The sequence below is a fragment of the Diospyros lotus genome, chromosome 9 (assembly GCF_014633365.1).
Source record: "Diospyros lotus cultivar Yz01 chromosome 9, ASM1463336v1, whole genome shotgun sequence".
NCBI classification, from domain to species: Eukaryota; Viridiplantae; Streptophyta; class Magnoliopsida; order Ericales; family Ebenaceae; genus Diospyros; species Diospyros lotus.
The window spans coordinates 14,564,545-14,583,465 of record NC_068346.1 but is presented as its reverse complement, the minus strand read 5'-3'; the positions used below and the strand labels follow the sequence as shown (position 1 = coordinate 14,583,465).

Genomic DNA, 18,921 nt, shown 5'->3' with positions numbered 1-18,921 from the left:
TTGGTTTTCAGAGTATGATTTAAAAGGAAATTGAGATAATTTCTTGGTCGTTACATCTTTAGCCTTAATTGGTTCTTGGATAAAATGGAACTGTGTATCTATGCTCTTTGACCTTTCATGGTGCATTGGATTCTTTGCAAAAGCAATATGACTAACTTGTTATCAACATAGATCTTGGTTGGACTTGTTTGTTCTAACTTCGATTCCTTAAGCAATTTCCATAACTAGATTGCATGGCATGCACATAAGGTGAACACAATGTACTTAGTTTCATATGTCGACAAAGCCACAATTTACTACTTATTTGAAGACATGTGAAGACAATACCTCCAAAATAGAACATGTAGCTTGTAGTGCTCTTTTTAATCATCAAGGCTTTTGACCCAATCACTATCATTATATCCTACTAGTGTCAAATCCTTCAATGAATAATAATCTAAAATGTACTATTCCTTTTTGGTAGCAAATACATGTTAAGTAGCAAAGACATCAAATAAACTTTTGTAGGTTGGATTCACCAACTTTCCTTCACCTTATGTGATAATTGTGACATGAAACTCAAATTTGACTATGGTTGAGATTTATCTATAATTAAAGATATATCTTTGTAGCTCATTTTCTGATCAATATATATATATATATATATAAATTAATATTTTTTATATACATCTATAGATGAGTGTTATGTTTATAAATAAGTACCCAACACCCCATAATTATTGTATCAATTTCAACAAGTGATATTTTTTCTATCTACTCGTAGTTTTTCTCAATGGGGTTTTCCACATAAATCTTGTGTTCTTTTGTGTGTTTTATGGTTTGATTATAGTACATTTTCGATTTTAAATTCTTACAAACTGGTATTAGAGCCATTAGATCAAATCATCAGCAACTTTCAATCTCAGTCGTAAGATCTGCAACCCTTCATCATCTTCTTCACCTAGCGATTTTTTGTAGTCATCGTTACCGTCATCAACCACCTGTTTGGTGTTGTCGTTTTTGTCAGCCACCTGTTTTCTTGCAAACATTTTATAGAAATCACTACAAGAAAATTTAAACTTAGTGACGGATTTAGTGATAGACACCCGTCGTTAAAAAATTTATGGTTAGTTTTATATAAAATTTAAGATTTAGTGACGGGGCTATAAGCCCCCGTCACTAAATTCACTGTTTAGTGATGAGGCAGTTAGCCCTCGTCACTAAATTCACTATTTTATGACAGGGCAGTCAACCCCCGTCACAAATTTAGTGACGAGCTGTCAACCCCGTCACAATTTTAGTGACGGGGCTGATAACGCCATCACTAAACTCGCTGTTTTGTGACAGGGCTGTCAGCCCCCGTCATAGATTTAGTGACGAGGTTGTCAGCCCCTGTCATAGATTTAGTGACGGGGTTGTCAGCCCCTGTCACAAATTTAGTGACGAGCTGTCAGCCCCGTCACAAATTTAGTGACAGGGGTTGACTGCCCCGTCACTAAACTCGTTGTTTAGTGACGGGGCTGTTAGCCCCCGTCACAAATTTAGTGACTAGCTGTCAGCCCCGTCACTAAACTCGTTGTTTAGTGACGGACTATCATCCCCTGTCACAGATTTAGTGACAGGCTGTCAGCCCCGTCACTAAACAACAACTTTAAAATCCTACACCCCCCATCTCTTCTCCCTGCGCTATTTTCTTCTTCCCCATCTTCCTCTGCAATTTCTCTCTTCTCCCCCATCTCTCTCTGCGATTTCTCTCTTCTCCCACATCTCCCTCCGTACTGTTTTCTTCTTCCCCATCTCCCTCTGCGATTTCTCTCTTCTCCCTCATCTCTCTTCGTGCTATTTTCTTCGTCCGCTGCTGCCTCTCGCTGGTGTCGCCTTTGTGCCATTACTATTGTTTTTTCAATCTTTTGGAGGTAATTTAATTTAAGGTTTGTTTTATTATTCAGTTAATAGTTATTTTATGTTAGTTTAATTTTAATTATTGTGTATTGTTAGTTTAGTTTAGTTTAATTGTTTAAAGTTAATTATTTTGTTAATTTAATTTTAGTTATTTTGTGTTATTCAGTGTTGTTAGTTTTGTTTAGTTTAATTGTTTAAAGTTAGTTATTTTGTGTTAGTTTAATTTTAGTTATTTTGTGTAGTTTAGTTTTAGTTTAATTGTTTATATTATTTGTTACATTTAGAAATTAAAATGTAAAATTTATTGATTGTTATTTAGTAGTCATAGTATAAATGTATCTTATTTTGTTATGTAATTATATTAATAAATATTATTTTTTTATTTAAAACAGTAAAAGTTTTCAATTTCAAATTTTTAATATTTTCTTTTTAATGTAAATTTTTAATTATTTCTATAATTAATTTTAAATTTTTATTTATTATATATATAATTTAAATTTTTAAAAAGGTTTCTTATTATTTATTAATTTTTTATTTTTTATTTTTTTATTTAAAAATTTTATTTTCTTAAATTTTTTAAAAGGATCTGTGATGGGACGTGTCCCGTCATAGATTTGTGACGGGATATCTTCCCGTCATTAATCTGTGAGGGGTTCCAAAAATTCGTCACTAAAATTTAGTGACGCCCACTTTAGTGACGGATTCCTTACCCGTCACTAAAAAATTTAGTGACGGAATTTCTAGTTTTAGTGACGAATTTTTCCATCACTAAAACTAATTTTTCTTGTAGTGAATGTTTTATTTTTGGAGTGTTCCTTACTTAGAATATTCATTCCCTGAAATATCTAATGTTCCAAGTGAAGCAAGCAGTTCGAAGAAAAAAGTTCTTGAAGCATAACTTTTGAAATTTTAATATTTTTGTAGCATGCCATGTTTTATAGATGCTATATAGCATGTTAATATGTCAAATATCTCAAGGTGTGTTAATATCAAGGAGTGTAAAATCTTGTCCTTAAAGAGTCATGATTGCCACATTCTTATGCAACGGTTACTCCCCCTTACTATACGGGGCCTTCTCCCTAAGGATGTTTGTAGTGCATTGATTGAATTGAGCAACTTTTTTCGAGAGATTTGTTCCAAAGTATTGAGGGTTGAAAGGTTAAATGAACTTGAGCTCCAAATTGCTGAAACTCTTTGCAAATTAGAATGAATCTTCCTTCCAACTTTTTTCAACATTATGGAACACTTGCCTATTCACTTACCTAGTGAAGCTAAGATTGCTGGCCCTGTTCAGTATCGTTGGATGTATCCAATTGAAAGGTTTGTACATGTTCTTATTCATACTAGTTTTTTTGGAAAAAAAAAAAAAAAAAGTTTACCCCTTATTAAGGAGTTTAAGAAAAGTTATCAATTTCTTGGACAGGTATTTACGCACATTGAAATCTTATGTACGTAATAAGAGTCGTCCAGAGGGTTCAATTGCAGAGGGATATCTTGCAAAAGAATGCCTAAATTTTTGTTCTAGATACCTTAAAGGATGTGAAACGAAATTCAATCGCTTTGAAAGAAATGCTGACGGGGATATTGTGAAAACAATTGGTGGATTATCTGTGCTTACTCAAATAGGTCATGCTTTAGGAAAATCGACTCAATGTGAGCTTGGAAGAGGAATGGTCCCAAGCTCGATTATATGTCCTTAAAAATTGTGATGAAATCCAATCATTCATAGAGTAAGTGATAATTTTGACATATTTTATACCAATTAATTTATAACAATTATTTTTTCATGGAATTTCTCTTACCGCTTTTGTATGTAATTTAAAATAGAGAACACAAACAATTGGTGGTCCAATCTCTAGCCCATTCTCATCCAGAAACGTAGAAAACATTCACAATAGAGAATTCCCAAGTTGGTTTGAGCATCAAGTATATTAAGATCCAATATGTATCATTTAAATGTTTTGTGGTTACATGTTCAATGCCATCCATTTGAACTATATTGTTTTTTAACTCATTTCCCTTTAAATGGATAGGAGACACAAATGTATAACTCAAAAAATGACAAAGTTACCAATCATTTGTTATCACTTGCTCGAGGGCCAAATCATGGTGCATTGTCATACAAAGGCTACATTGTTAATGGTTTTCGGTTCCACACCCGAGATCGAGAGAAAGAATTGAAAACTCAAAATAGTGGAGTTTTCGTGAGAGGGGAAACAAATAGTTTTGCAACTGCGAGAGATGGTAACCCAACCCTTGGTAATGTGGATTATTATTGCGTGTTAATGAATATTATCGAATTGCAATATCTTGGTGGTTTACGAGTAGTACTATTCAAGTGTGATTGGAGAGATGTATGCAATAAATGAAGAGGAATCAAGACAGATAATTACGGGTTCACTTTCTTAAATTTTGATAGATTATTGCAGACTAATGAACCATTTATACTTGCTTGCCAAGCTGAACAGGTGTTGTATGTAAGGGAAATGGGGGAACCTAATTGGTATGTTGTTCAACGATCACAACCTCGAGACTTTTATAATATGGATGCTTATGAAGCCACTAGTGATGAACCATTTCAACAAAATGATTTGTCAAACATTTGCCAATGTTCAACCCAAGATGTGGATCTAAATGATTGTGAGTTTTCATGCCATAGAAGTGACATTCCACTAGAGATTGCATTTGAAGAAGGGACATCAAGATAACGAAGGAAAAGAATGTATCCTTTAGTGAAGGGAAAGAAAAGGACTAGAGGAAGAAGGAAACAAAAACCAATTTTAAGTGATAATGATTGATTGTATATGTCTTGCTTGCTTAGTTTTGATATGTTTCTTTTTTTTTTTCCCTCTATTTTTCTAAAGCTTAGTGTATTTCAATGTTTCTTTTTTCTTTAGTCACTTTCTATATATAAGTTTATGTTGTAGCCAATGGAGGGTATAGCTGAAACCAACGAACAAACTCTCGTCACACCACCTAATTTTGATCCATCTACAAGACAAAGTTGCGCTGGTAAGAAATAATTAACTATGTTTTAATAGTTTGGTTTTCTCATATGTAAAATGATAAAATAATTATTAGTTTTTATTTATCATATATTTATTATACAGGATCATCATCATCTAATGCAAGAAAAAGAGGTCAAGGGAAAACAAAGAATAAAATACTAACATCTTTGGCTTCTGGTCAAAAATTGCCATTGGAATTCAATAATTATGGTCAAGCCATTGGATCAAACGCTAATGTGTTTGCAAGTCATATTGGCAAGATTGTCAAAGTATGTGAAGATGCATCAATTTCTTGCAAGCGTTGGGAAGATGTTCCACAACACAATAAGAATAAAATCTATTCTTATGTACTGGTAAGATTAGTAATTATTCTATATCATACTTATATGATATTGTATTAAATCATTCTTTATGATTTATAACGTTTCAAACAACTTTTTCTTTTAACTTGTGTAGGAGAAATTTGAATTTGAAGAAAACAAAGTAAGAAAAAATTGGATCTTTAGAAAGATGGGAAGGGCTTTTGCAAACCATAGATATAGGTTGAAGGCTGACTATTATGATATATATGACAATGATGATAATCGAATTAAGTTTGCTCCAACAACAATCAACCAAGGACAATGGAGACAATTTGTCACTTGGTTGAGCTCACATGAATTTCAGGTATTCTATACCTTTTACTTTTTTTTTTTTATGCACGAGTCATTTTAATTATTTAAAACATGATTATTGTATTTGGTCTTACATATAGCTTGCTTGTACTCGTAATAAGTCTAATCGGTTAAAGCAAACAATGACTAAAACTACAGGCACTAAAAGTTTTGCTCGAGTTAGAGCTAAAGAGGTATAATTTAAGTCATTTATACATCTTTCTCATTAACAATTTTTTTTTTTTTTTTTTGCTGATTAACTTGTCTATTTAATACAGTCTGAAATATTAGGACACGGACTGTCTGCATGGGAAATATTTAAGGTAACACACAAGAAAAAAGACGGGTCAATGATTGATTCCACATCAAAAGAAATAGTGGTAAATTTTATTTTAAACAGTTTATGTTGTTATTGTGATATATATTTTAGTATTATGTTACAACATATTTATTTTATTTATTATCAAATTTCAGGACAAAATTCAATCTTTAGTAACCCAAAAAGCTGAGGAAGAGCCTTCTCAATCTATTGATGAAAATGAAATTTTCTCTGAAGTAAAGGGAAAAGAAAGACATGGATGTGTTCGTGGGTATGGATTTGGACCAACTCCTTCTTCTGTCCTTGGAAAGATTCCATCTCGTCATGAGCTCATTACAGAACTAGAACAAATGCGACAACATAATAATGGTTTGAAAAATGAAATGCAACTTTTGAAAGAGAAAAATGAAGTGTTGTCGACAAAATTGGACCAAGTGAAAGAAAGACAATCAATTTTTGAAGCTTTTATGGAAGCTGTTAGGGCGGGAAGGATTAGAAATAATAATTGACTAGATTTAATTGTTTGATGTCTTTTTTTGATGACAATGTGAATGTAAAGTGCTAGATATCTTTTTTTAATGACAATGTAAATGTAAAATGCTAGTCAATTATTAATTGACTAGAGTTGTTTTCTAAAGTTTCTTGATGATTAGAATGGTGTTTATTTTGGATGCAATGTATTAAATTAATAGGGTTTAAAATATAGAAAAACAAACAGTGGGTTGTGGGAAAATTTTATAAAAATCACTTTTTGTGGCGGGTAACAAAAAGTGGTCACTAAAAATGTCTTCTTCTGTGGCAGCCAGACCTATCACTAAAATCTTATCATTTGTGACAACCAGCAAAGCCGTCACAAAAAATTCATTACTTGTGACAATGGTGGCCGTCACTGAAGAATCATTATTTGTGACGGCCATGAACGTCACAAAAAATGACATTAGTGGCGAACGACTGTGGGTGTCACTAAAAATTTTTTTGTGACCGTCACACCTGTCCGCCACTAAAAGGGTATTTTTAGTGACAGCCAGCCAATAATCGCCACTAATACTATTTGTGACAGACTTTTTAGTGACAACTTGTGACGACCAATTCGGCGGCCACTAAAACTTTTAGTAACGAGTTTTTATGCTTTTAGTGACAGTCTTGGCCCCCACTAAAAATCTTATTTCTTATAGTGTATGTGTGTTTTTACATGATACACTAGAACCATGTACAGAATTTTTTTTTTATGATATCAAGTGTATCAAAACATGCCAAACTTATTCTATGAATTAAGTTTTTATTTAAGACATATCATTTTATTTTGGTAGAAATGGAAGACTGCTACATTCATATCTTAAGTTATAATAATTTAAAATTTTATTTCAAGGGTTACTAAAGATTTCTAATTGGGCAGTCCCAAAAGTTTTTATTTTTCCTTTCTTTTAAATTCTATATTTAAGAATGAATAAAAAATTTAAACTTCTTAATACTAGTTATGAATTGAATTGTGTTCGATCCATATGTAAAAATGAGTGTGCACACAAATCTCGATTTGATAAACTAAATTAAACATAAGAGTTTAGATAAAAATGTGAAACTACTAATAATCTCTAGTAAATTTGGGAAAAGTAAATAATGAAAATGAAAGATCAAGCGAATGAATGTTTAAAAGCAAGATGTAAATCAGAAAAAATTAAAGAGCTTTTACGGGAAATTTTTTTAAAAAAATAAATTCCCTAAATCATGACATGAAAACCTATTGTGAAAAGGAAAGTGTTATATATATAAAAAATAAAAATAAAAATAATAATTTGATGTAGTGACATTTCTTTCTGTTACAAAAAAAAAGTTTCGCGCATCACACAGCTCAACTCCTCAGAACGTGAGATGGATGCTTCTAATGAAGTCACATGCAGAGTATATTAAGGAAGTGCCTTCACCTTTAATTCCTACTTGTTACCATATTTCTATAAGATTGGACCGTTTAAAGCTAAAAGCACTTCTCTAATATTCTGTCTGTAATTAATTTCTATCAGATCCGAAGCAATGAGGAGGGGGGGAGAGCGCCCCGGGGGGGAAGCATTGAGATTGATTAAAGTGGCTTTTTTTTTTTTGGCTTGAAGGAGAAGACAATAAGAAATAATAAAAAAAATTAAATTAATAGAAATGTAATAATTCAATTTGAAAATTCGATTTTATATATTCGAACATTGCTGACCCCTATTCACTGCAAGACTACGGAAAATTGCTATTCAAATTAAGCTTGAATCAAACACATAAATCTTGCTTAACTTGGCAGTCAAACTCCCGTTTTACCTCCTTAATTACCATTAAAAATTGTGTTGTCACGCTTCAGCCACAAAGTCCAAAAGATGCTAAGGAAAAATTAAAGAAACGCATATATAATGCCTTGTTTTGAAACAATTTGGAGGCCCCAGTACTGCTCCATAAAATCCATTAAAAACCTGCACATATCTATTGGAAGCCCCACCATAGGAAGATCGATCTTACACTATCTATAGTATTGAAAGCCTAGACAAATCTTTCTTGAGAAGAATGTCCATAGCATTCACTTTTTCCACCATAACCAGCCACACTAAATTACCACTTTGAGAGGGTCAAGCCAAGCTGCACCAAATGTTCGATGAGGGCTTTACAGGCTGGTTCAGTGGATTCTGTATACGATGATATATTTTTCTTCAAAAAATTCATTAATCAAACAAGACCAACATTTTTTATATCTTCATGCATTTTTTATATGTAAAAAAAATCAAATCAAGACATTTTCCCTTTGCAGCTGTAAAACGAAAGTGTGTGATGTTCTCTTTTTGGTCTTCCTCTCTTTACTTTGGCTTCGGACAGGAAGTAGTTGGAAAGAATATTTAGATAACTGCCTTTATTTGAAACCAGATCCAGTTTATCATGTGAGTTGCATTACATATATAAAAGGGCTTCGAGAAGAGGCCAAATGCACAACACCACCATCAAACTCTAGTCTAGTATTCCATTTAATTTCCTTCCTCTAGCTTATCTATTTTTAATCAGAGCTTCCTTAATTAATATTACTTAACCTTGCATACATGGCTTCTGGAAGTGGAGTTGTGAAAATGATCGAGGTAGATGGGGCACTGATGCAACGAATCCTTGGCACCCATAAGCCGCTGGATGGCACCAAATTTGATCCCAAGCCTCTTCTTGATGCCGTGGAGGATATCATTCTACGGGCTACTGTATTAATCATCAATTTAATCCTTTTAAATTTCCTGCCATACACATATCTATGTAACTGTTTGTGCATGGAACTCATCAGGTAGACGGGTCGGATAGCAGGGCCTTCCAGGGCGATCTCAGCTACAAGATGGATCATTTGATTTATGAAGCTATTAAAAAGGTTTCCTGCGAGGTATATATGTTATCTAATCCGAGCTTTTATATTTTTATATACTAATTCCTGCTGCTTTTTTTTTATTTGTATGGCACTGCTGTTTATATATATTATCCTTTATACATATATATATATATATGTTAACTATTGTTGCCGACAGCTCTCCTGCAAGTGTTCAGGGGCTGTAAACTCGAGGGAAGTCGCCATTGGGCTTCTTCACTTACTGGGAAGCTACTCATGGGAAGCCAAGGCAGTGATAACTTTGGCGGCATTTGCGGCCAACTACGGCTCTTATTTCCTGGTTTCCCAGCTTTCTGGAAGCAACGACCCATTTGTCAAATCAGTGGCTTTCCTTCAACTATCACCAAATCCACTGCCACAGACCCAATTGAAACTCAAGCCTGACGCATTGAAAGTTATTAAGGCCATCTTCCATCTTACCAAGTACATTGCTCAGGTCGTGACCTTCCAATCTCAGTACACTATGTTAACTTCAATTTTCACTGCTCATGAAGATGACTTGGCAAAAGCTGTGTATTTGAGCATTAAAAGTACTGTGGCTTGTGCGTCACTATTGATGAACACTGACGCCTTGACAAATGAGTACGTTTCCTCCAACTTAATTGCCCAATAATAATATGTCCTTTTATATTATATACTTTGTTGAATTAATAAAAATTTCACGTCACTGTTTTAGGTATAGACTAACAACAAACGAGGCTCAGGAGCTTTCCTATCTGTCTATAGAGATGGAGAATATACGCAGGAAGCTAGAGATTCAAATGGAGAACTGGAAGATACGCATTGGTTAGTGCAACTCCTCTTCAATTTTATAAACAAATGTATAACTTTCATCTAAAAATAATGCAGCCATCAAGGTTTAAACATTTTAAGAGAGCAGCCATGTATAAATTGGAAAATCCTACAATATTGTCATATCTTTATAGGATAATGCGGTTGACTATATATTGTGGAGTAACATTAGTTTTTTGCTTTCTTATGTTGTAGATGGGATAATTCCTGAAGATTATGACAGACTCTACCGAATGCTGAACTACATCACATACAGCGATAATACAGAAATCCTCAGAGCCCTACTTTGCTGGAATGAGAGTTCAGCGACAATCTACGATTGTTCTAGAAAGATACAGGTTCGCTCATATAATATTTCTTTTATTTTTCCTAATTTTTTCAACTATCTATATATATAACTATTGTTGTCTTGTGCGCAGGTAGACATCAATGTGTTAAAAGGAAAACGTGTGTGGGTATACATTTCAAAGCTAGAACACATGATATTCTCCAAATCCGAAATCTCCATCCTCTCTGAGAAGTACAATGAATCCAGAAAATATTGGAGCAGGTCGACTGATGAGTTTGAGATCGTGTGGGTTCCTATCGTCGATGCATCAATCCTGTGGAATGTGGAGTTGCAAAAATACTTGGAGCAAACTCGAGATTCAATGTTATGGTACTCCATTACCAACCCCTCAAAGCTTAGCAAAGCCGTCATCAAGTACATGAAGGAGGTTTGGAAGTTCCAGGATAAGTCATTGCTCGTGGTACTGGATCGACAAGGAAAATTTGTGGAATCCTTTGGTGTGGACTCGATTCGGATTATTCCGACAAAGGAGCCTTTCCAATCTAGTAGCCTGAAGGTTTATGGACTCTGGAAAGGGACAATTGAACTGTTGGAAAATTCCATTGGACCAGAAATCCTTGAATGGGTAAGACCAAAGATAGATAGACAGATATATCAACTAATTTGGAAGATGGTGTTTTCATTAGGCATGCATATATAGCTAAGTGTACTCTTCCTAGTTAGTTATGAGTATAATTAATTGATTACTTAATTTCATTAGGCGCCATAACTAAGTACTCTTGTTATATATATGTATACACTAATTAATGTTACATATGAAGGAGGTTTTAATTTGGTATTTCAGATTAATGCTCCAAAGTATATTTTCTTGTTCGGAGGGGAGGACACGAATTGGATCGAGCGATTTATAGTGGCCACGCAACAAGTTGGATGGGCCGGTAAGTTAGACATCGTGATGGTGTACGTGGGGAAACGCAGCATGAATTGGACTACTTACGAGCGGAAAATTTCTAAGCAAATGCGCAGTGACAAGAAAATATTTGTATTGAATGAGGGAAAATACAACTCATTCTGGGCCACCTTGCAGAACATATCTGGAACCAAGATGGAAATGGAGGAAATGGAGACACTTGTAAGCTTTGATGCGGGTGGTGAAGAATGGGGTGCAGTTTTTCATGTTTCATTCCCTCCAATGGCCAAAGCCAAGGGTGAAGTCATTGTGGATGTCTTGAACAATTATGCTCAATGGGCAGGTCAATACAAAGAGGACAGTTTTGTAATTGCACTGGATAAGAAGATTAAGGAGGTTAACATCTATGGCAACTATAGGCTCAAGTTTTCTTCAACTACGTGGAGCAGCCCCAAGAAGGTGCAATGCCCTGTCTGTGATAAAACAATGGAGGCCGTCATATCCTATCATTGTCCCAGCAATCACTGAGTTACTACTCGTTTACAATTGGCTACACACACATTCCCATAAACAAGTTTGTTGATGATTGATCTATATTAAAAAAAGTTAAAAGTGTCCTCCTCCTGGCCGAAAAGAAAAAATCAAAAGCGGATCTCCTTTAGCTCTTATAGAGGGTAAAGAAGATTGTGTTGAAGATTAATTTGAATTTTCTAGATGCACGTGTCTTGGTTTATGGGTGTGCAACGTCAATTAGTTTATCAATTATGATTTATTTATTGGTTATTTTGGTTCATGTCATTTGTGTAGTTCATGAATAGATTCACGTACTTAGATTTTAAGAGTCATTTTTGTACTTTTAAATATCCTTTTGTATTTGAGTTTGATTAATTAAGAAAAAAATCTACAATTTCTCCTCCCAAACACTCCTCTCTTAACAAAGTCTGTTCCTCCTAAATATCTCTCTCCTCTCTAACAAAATAGCATCAGAGCAAGGTTCTTTTGAGAAATGGCAAATAATGGAGGAGTCTATTCATTTCAATTTCCTGGCCTCACAAAAGAATTATGAAACGTGGCATCTCTGCATGAAAGTTGTTGTGCTTGGCTCACAAGATGTATGGGAGATTATAGTAAAAGGTTATGTGCAACCTCAAAATAAAGGCGCTTTGTCTCAAAATGAGAAGGATGTTTTGGCAAAAACAAGGAAAAAGGATCAACAAGCCCTAACCCTCATCCACCAATGTTTGAATGATTCAATGTTTGAGACAGTGGCCGATGCAACCAAGCATGGGAGATTTTGCAAAGTTCCTTTCAAAGAGTTGACAAAGTGAAAAATGTGACTAATCATTGTGACGTGATTTTAAAGCTTTGTGCATGAAGGAATCCGAGTCAATTTTGGATTATTGTTCAAGGGTGAAGGCCAATACAAATCAAATAAAGAGGTATGGAGATAAAATTGAAGATGTTTGTGTGGTAGAAAAGATTATCCGTTCCTTAACTCCAAAGTTTGAATATGTGGTTTGTGTTATTGAGGAGTCCAAAGATACAGACTCCATGACACTTAAACAATTAGAGGGCTCTTTATAAGCCCATGAAGTCAAGATCAAGAGGAGGCAAGATGAACCATTGGAGCAAGTTCTTTAAGTGAAGGCTTTTTTTAAAAAAAAAAAAAAGATGATAATGGAGAAAATAACCAAATTAAAAGGATGAGGACTAGGATGTGGTTGTGATCATAGCCGAGAAGGAAGAGGTAAAGGTGATCATAACAACTTCAACAATGATGAAATGAGGAATCAACCATATACAGGTCGAGGAAGAGCAAAAGGAAGAGGAAGAGGTAACAATCCTAAACCAAATTAGAAAAGGTATGATAAGTCTAATGTTGAGTGTTACAATTGTCACAAATTTGGACATTATTCTTGGAAATGCTAGGGTGAAACTAATCATGTGAGGAGCAAGTCAATGTTGTTGATGACAAGCAAAAAGCCAAAGAGCCCACTTTGTTGCTAGCACTCAAGGATGATGAGGGAAATGAAGATTGTAATACCCCATTTCGATATAAGGTTGTCAAGTAATTTAAATGAGTTTAAAATACCAAAAACTATTGGCTTATTGATAGTAAAAATAAGCTGTCGAATCGATCGCATGGAGTGCCCTAGAACCGTGATGTCTAAGGAAAATGATATGGTACTAACAAGCGTTCTGAGATAGGATTTATGATATTAAAAGAAATCGGAATCGATACTATTTTTCGGTACAACTAATTTCAGCCTGGAAAACTGAATGATCATAAAGGAGGTAATACTCGATATTTTTATATTCGAATACTTGAGGAAATATGATATTTTAAGAGATTGTGGAAGTCTAGAGACAAAATTCCGTTTTTGAGCCAAGGTCAAAATCGTAATTATTGAGGTTCGGATAAAACTGTAATTTACCTAAAAATTATGAGTATTAGCTTAATTAATCCTTTCTCCAAGGACTAAAGTGCAATTAAAAAATTAGCCTGGGAACCAAGTTGAAAAGGGTCTAAGTGTAATTACCCCAAAAATTTGGACCAAAGTGTAATTCTTGAAACTTTTTTTTCCTAGGGACATCTGGGAGATTAAGGATAAAACCTCATGACGATTTTTTTTTATATAAGATTTGATTTGGATGTTATTTGATTTGGATAAGATTTGATAAGATTTGATTCGGATAAAAATGATTGCAGAAAATTTTAGAAGATTTGGAATGATAAGAGAATATCTTAGAAGATTTGGAATGATTAGAGAATATTTTAGAAGATTTGAAATGATTGGAATATCTTGGAAAGTTTGGAAAAGATTTGAAATGATTGTGATTTACTTGGTGGCCAAGTTTTCAAAGCCTATAAATAAGGTGTTCATGGCCAAGGATTTTCTCATTCAAAGTTGTGATAAATCCGTGCTACACGAGAGTGCTACAGGTTTAGTGGATAAAGGGCTTGTAAAGCATACGCGAGGCATCACACGCGCAAAGCACTTGGGCAGCGCGTAAGGGCGTGTAAAGAGGTGGTTTAGTCAAAAGACTTGAGGAGTTGCATGAAAATCAAGGTTTGACACAAGATTTGAGGTGTTCTGAGTTTCGTTCAAAGTGAGTATTTACCCTAAAACTTGTTTTATTGTGAGCAGTTTAGTACCAAACTTGATTTGTTTATACAAATGATTTGACCTGTGATAGGTTGTTTGCATATGGATGGTTCATCCAAAATGGTTACTTACATGTCCATTGAATTTTGTATTTTAAAATTATGTGCATGGAAATGTTGAGTTTATATGATGCATGTTTTGTGTTATAGCATTGGCATGTTTACGTGTGGTCCATGTGGGATGTGAGTTGTCAACCTGTGTGTGGCACTTGAGTGATAGCACTCGGGATGCGTGCCAACGATTAATGCTATGTGACCCACTTGAGACGGGACTGACATAGACTTCACCCTACAGTACTCAAGTGGCATGGCTAAGAGTGGACACCACTCCAGTTGTTGGCTCAAGTGGCAAGCCAAAACCCTTGGCTATTTCTAGGCCAAAACCAACCCTCATGTGGCCAATTTTTGGCCAAAACTTCTCCCACACGCCTCCTAGACCGTCCTTGGCCATGCCCTGACAAGATTTGCTGCCCAAATCTCTAGTTTTTCAGGCCAAAATCACGGCCAGATCTGCCATGCTTTGGCAGATTTTCGAAAATTACAGTTTGGCCCTTTTGAAATTTTCTTTTGCATTTTGGTCCTTATCCCAGCACCATCACTACGACCTTCAAGATTAGTACCTCTCGTTTCTCCCTTGAAACTTCCAAAAAATTACTGTTTTGACCTCCCTCAGGCAAATTTAGAAAATTACATTTAGGCCCGATTGATCATTTTAACTTTAAATCCACTTGATTCAACCTGGAATCACTTAAGGGTTGTTCTATACAAGAAATACTCGTCCTTGACATGCTCCATTGACTTTTCGGATGTCTCTTACGTCGATTCAATTTTCTCAGCCCGGTGACAGCTGTATCGAAAACTGTTCCCGATCCAATTTCTTTCATCACAAAAAATCATAATTTATTTTACTTGATGATACTATACCATTTTTCTTAATTATCTAGGGTCCGAACCACTCCCTTCGATCGATCCTGTGATTTATTTTACTATCAAACCCACTTTTCGGTATTTTATACTTGCCTAAATTACGCGATGACCTCACACAGATATGGGGTATTACACTCAATATTCCATTTACATTTTTTTTTCTTCATTTCCTCTCATTTTTCCTTTTAAAAATCCCAATAATTACATCGAGACTATTTCCTCAAATCTATCTTCACAACAATTCATAATAGACTATAAATTTCCAAGGAAAAATACTGGACTTACTCGGATGTTGTGTTTTCACGTAAAATGAGGCTCTTTGGTGCTAAAATCGAGACATCAGGAATCCTAAATCCCAATCTTTTTGCACGACCCTCCGTAAAATAATTTTATGGATTTTTCTATATTTTTTCAGAATTTTTAGGCCACCGCAGGCGCCCCCACGCGCTGGCGCGTGGCTCTGCACGTGAAGGCAACGCGTGAAGCCACGCACTGGCCTTCTTCTCCGGCGCCAACCTTGCCAGCGATGCTGGAAACCTATGCCATCTTCTTCCTCTTCTTAATTCGATCCATATGGGCCATCTTGGGCTTCGAAAGGAGCATCGGAGGACCTTCGTTTGGCTGGCCAAACTCTCGGATCAACCGCCCGCCTCCAACTCCGGCGAAGCTTCGAAACACCCTCTAACCGCCATGAAAATGCCTCTAATTTACCATAAATTCTCTACACCTCATGGGCTTCAAAAGCCTCTTATTCTTGAGCCTTAATTTGTTCAAAATCGTGGCCAATTTGAAGCTCAAAATCTCTCTATTTTCGGCCACCATTGAACGCCTATCAAACGAGCACCAAAACACTCCAAATTTTCCAGAATTGTTCTTCAAGCCATGGGTAACAAAAGCCCCATGGTCTTGACTCTCAATTCATTTGATAAAATGGTCGATTTTAGCTTCTTTCTCTCAAAATTTTTGGCCATTCTAGCTCCTATTTATAGACAAAATGGAGCGTCCAAATGGCCTTGATCAGGCAACCCAAGCCCCTTAGAGGTTAAACCTACCTCAGATTGACCTCGAGGTAGCCTCACCCGATAAAAAAATCAAGTTGCAGGAGCTCCATCGCGCAACCACTTTCGATTGATTTTTCTTGCTTTTTCGGCCACCATGATGGCTGTTGTTGCCTCTTTCCTTTACAAAAGTTCCTTCCTGACCAAGCCTTGTGCCATCCCCGTGGCTGGATCGGCTCAAATCGACGACCAGCGACCTGATGGTTGGATCTCATTCGCTAAACTTTGAAAAAATTACAATTTGACCCCTTAACTTTTGGGTTATCTCACTTTGGTCCTTTTCACTTAACCCCTCAACTTTCCATAATTGTATTTAGGTTCCTCAAGTCCTAAAAATTTCATTTGACCCCCTAAGATTCCAAGAAATCAGCACTTTGACCTCCCTCTGGCAATTTTAGAAAATTGCACTTAGGCCCGAAATTCGTTTTGGCCTTAAACCTCTTCGTTTCTTCCTGAAACCACTAAAGGGTTGTTCCCTATGAAAAACCGAATCCTTCTCAAGGTTCCGTTGACTTCCGAGAAGTCGTTTATAATAATTCGGTATTGTAGCCTAATTGGCAGTTGTTATTTTGCTGTACCAAAAACTGTTCCCGATCTGATTTCTTTCTACACCATAAATCCTATCTCGGGGTGCTCGTTAATGGCACATCATTTTCTTTTGGCATCTCGGCTCCAGGGCACTCCCGAAAGTCGATTCGGTCATCTATATAGTAATAAATTACCGTTATATCCTCAATTTATCCTTAAATTCCATTTTTACCCCAAGATAAATTACCCTTGAGTCCTTTAGAATTTCTCGGGTATTACAAAGGGTATATCACATATTTTTCATGCGGTGAAAAATGACATAAGGAAAAAGACTCCCCCAAGAATAAAGAGGCACCTCCAACCAGAAATCGATTGAGGATTATGTTTATTCGTGTAATCAACCTGGTCATTACACGAGTGAATGTCTGAAAAGATCGAAGATAGAATAGCCTGGGAAGGTAAACATGGCGTCAGGACCCCGTACTGGATGAATTTATTGTTTGACGAGAGAGAACAAAGAGGTCTACCCTGGCTTGGCGAGAGAGAACAAAGAGGCCTATCTGACAATGACTAAAGGTATACTGATTTTATTCGAATAATTTTTTTATGCATTTATGATCACAACATATGCATTAGTTTGGAAGTAAACTTGAAAATTAGGTCTAAGGTTAAGAAGGTTAAGGCTTGAGGTTTAGAACATCAGAAGTCGAAACGTGATAACATATGGATCTTCTTAAGAAAATGAAAAATTTTAAAGTAGGATCAAGCATGATTTGAAAATGATATAGATTGTTTTGAGGATATGTGTAACCACGTGTGAGAAGCTACAACGAGAAATTCTGTGAAAAACACGTCGTACCTAGTAAGCATTGGGTGTTTGATAAATGCAAAGTAAGTTAATTGATATATGATTGAGATATTTAGGTCATTTTAATTGAGGGTTGTTTTCCAATATCAACACTCTAACTAGGCCAGTGCAAAATTTTGAGGACAAAATTTCTTTAAGAATGGGAGAATGTAATACCCCATTTCGACATAAGGTTGTCACGTAATTTAAATGAGTTTAAAATAACAAAAAAAATTGGCTTGATATTAAAAATAAGTCGCCAAATCAACCGTATGGAGTGCCCTGGAACCTTGATATCTAAGGAAAATGATATGGTACTGACGAGCATTCTGAGATAGGATTTATGGTATTAAAAGAAATCGGAATCAAGATTGTTTTTCGACACAACTAATTTTAGTCTGGAAAATCGAATGATCATAAAGGAGGTAATACTCAAGATTTTTAGATTCGAATACTTGAGGAAATAGGATATTTCAAGAGATCGTGGAATTCTGGAGACAAAATCTAGTTTTTGAGCTAGGGGCAAAATCGTAATTATTGAGATTCGGGTAAAAATGTAATTTACCTAAAAATCAGGAGTATTAACGTAATTAATCATTTCTCCAGTTACTAAAATGAAATTAAAAATTAGCCTGAGGACCAAGTTAAAAAGGGTCTAAGTGTAATTACCCCAAAAGTTTGGGCCAAAGTGTAATTCTTGAAACTTTTTTTTCCTAGGGGCATCTGGGAGATTAAGGATAAAGCCTCATGATGATTTTTTTTTTTTATAAGATTTGATTGGATAAGATTTGATAAGATTTTATTTGGATGTGATTTGATTTGGATAAGATTTGATTCGGACAAAAATGATTGTAGAAAATCTTAGAAGATTTGAAATGATAAGAGAATATTTTAGAAGATTTGGAATGATTAGAGAATATCTTAGAAGATTTGGAATGATTAGAGAATATTTTAGAAGATTTGAAATGATTGGAATATCTTGGAAGATTTGGAAAAGATTTGAAATGATTGTGACTTACTTGGTGACCAAGTTTTCAAAGCCTATAAATAGGGTGTTCATGGCCAAGGGTTTTCTCATTCAAAGATGTGACAAATTCGTGATGCACAAGAGTGCTTCGGGTTTAGTGCATAAAGGGATTTTAAAGCATACGCGAG

At 35.2% G+C, this 18,921-nt stretch overlaps 1 protein-coding gene across 1 annotated transcript; it reads left to right on the top strand.

The window, feature by feature from the left end:
- The first annotated feature begins 8,833 nt into the window (after nucleotides 1-8,833).
- LOC127810149 (protein SIEVE ELEMENT OCCLUSION B-like) lies at nucleotides 8,834-12,152 on the top strand. The gene is made up of 7 exons (XM_052349433.1): nucleotides 8,834-9,073; nucleotides 9,154-9,246; nucleotides 9,389-9,831; nucleotides 9,926-10,035; nucleotides 10,237-10,379; nucleotides 10,461-10,955; nucleotides 11,175-12,152. Exons 1-7 carry the CDS (start codon nucleotides 8,924-8,926, stop codon nucleotides 11,766-11,768), a joined length of 2,028 nt encoding a protein of 675 aa, XP_052205393.1. The 5' UTR covers nucleotides 8,834-8,923; the 3' UTR covers nucleotides 11,769-12,152.
- The last annotated feature ends 6,769 nt before the right edge of the window (nucleotides 12,153-18,921 follow it).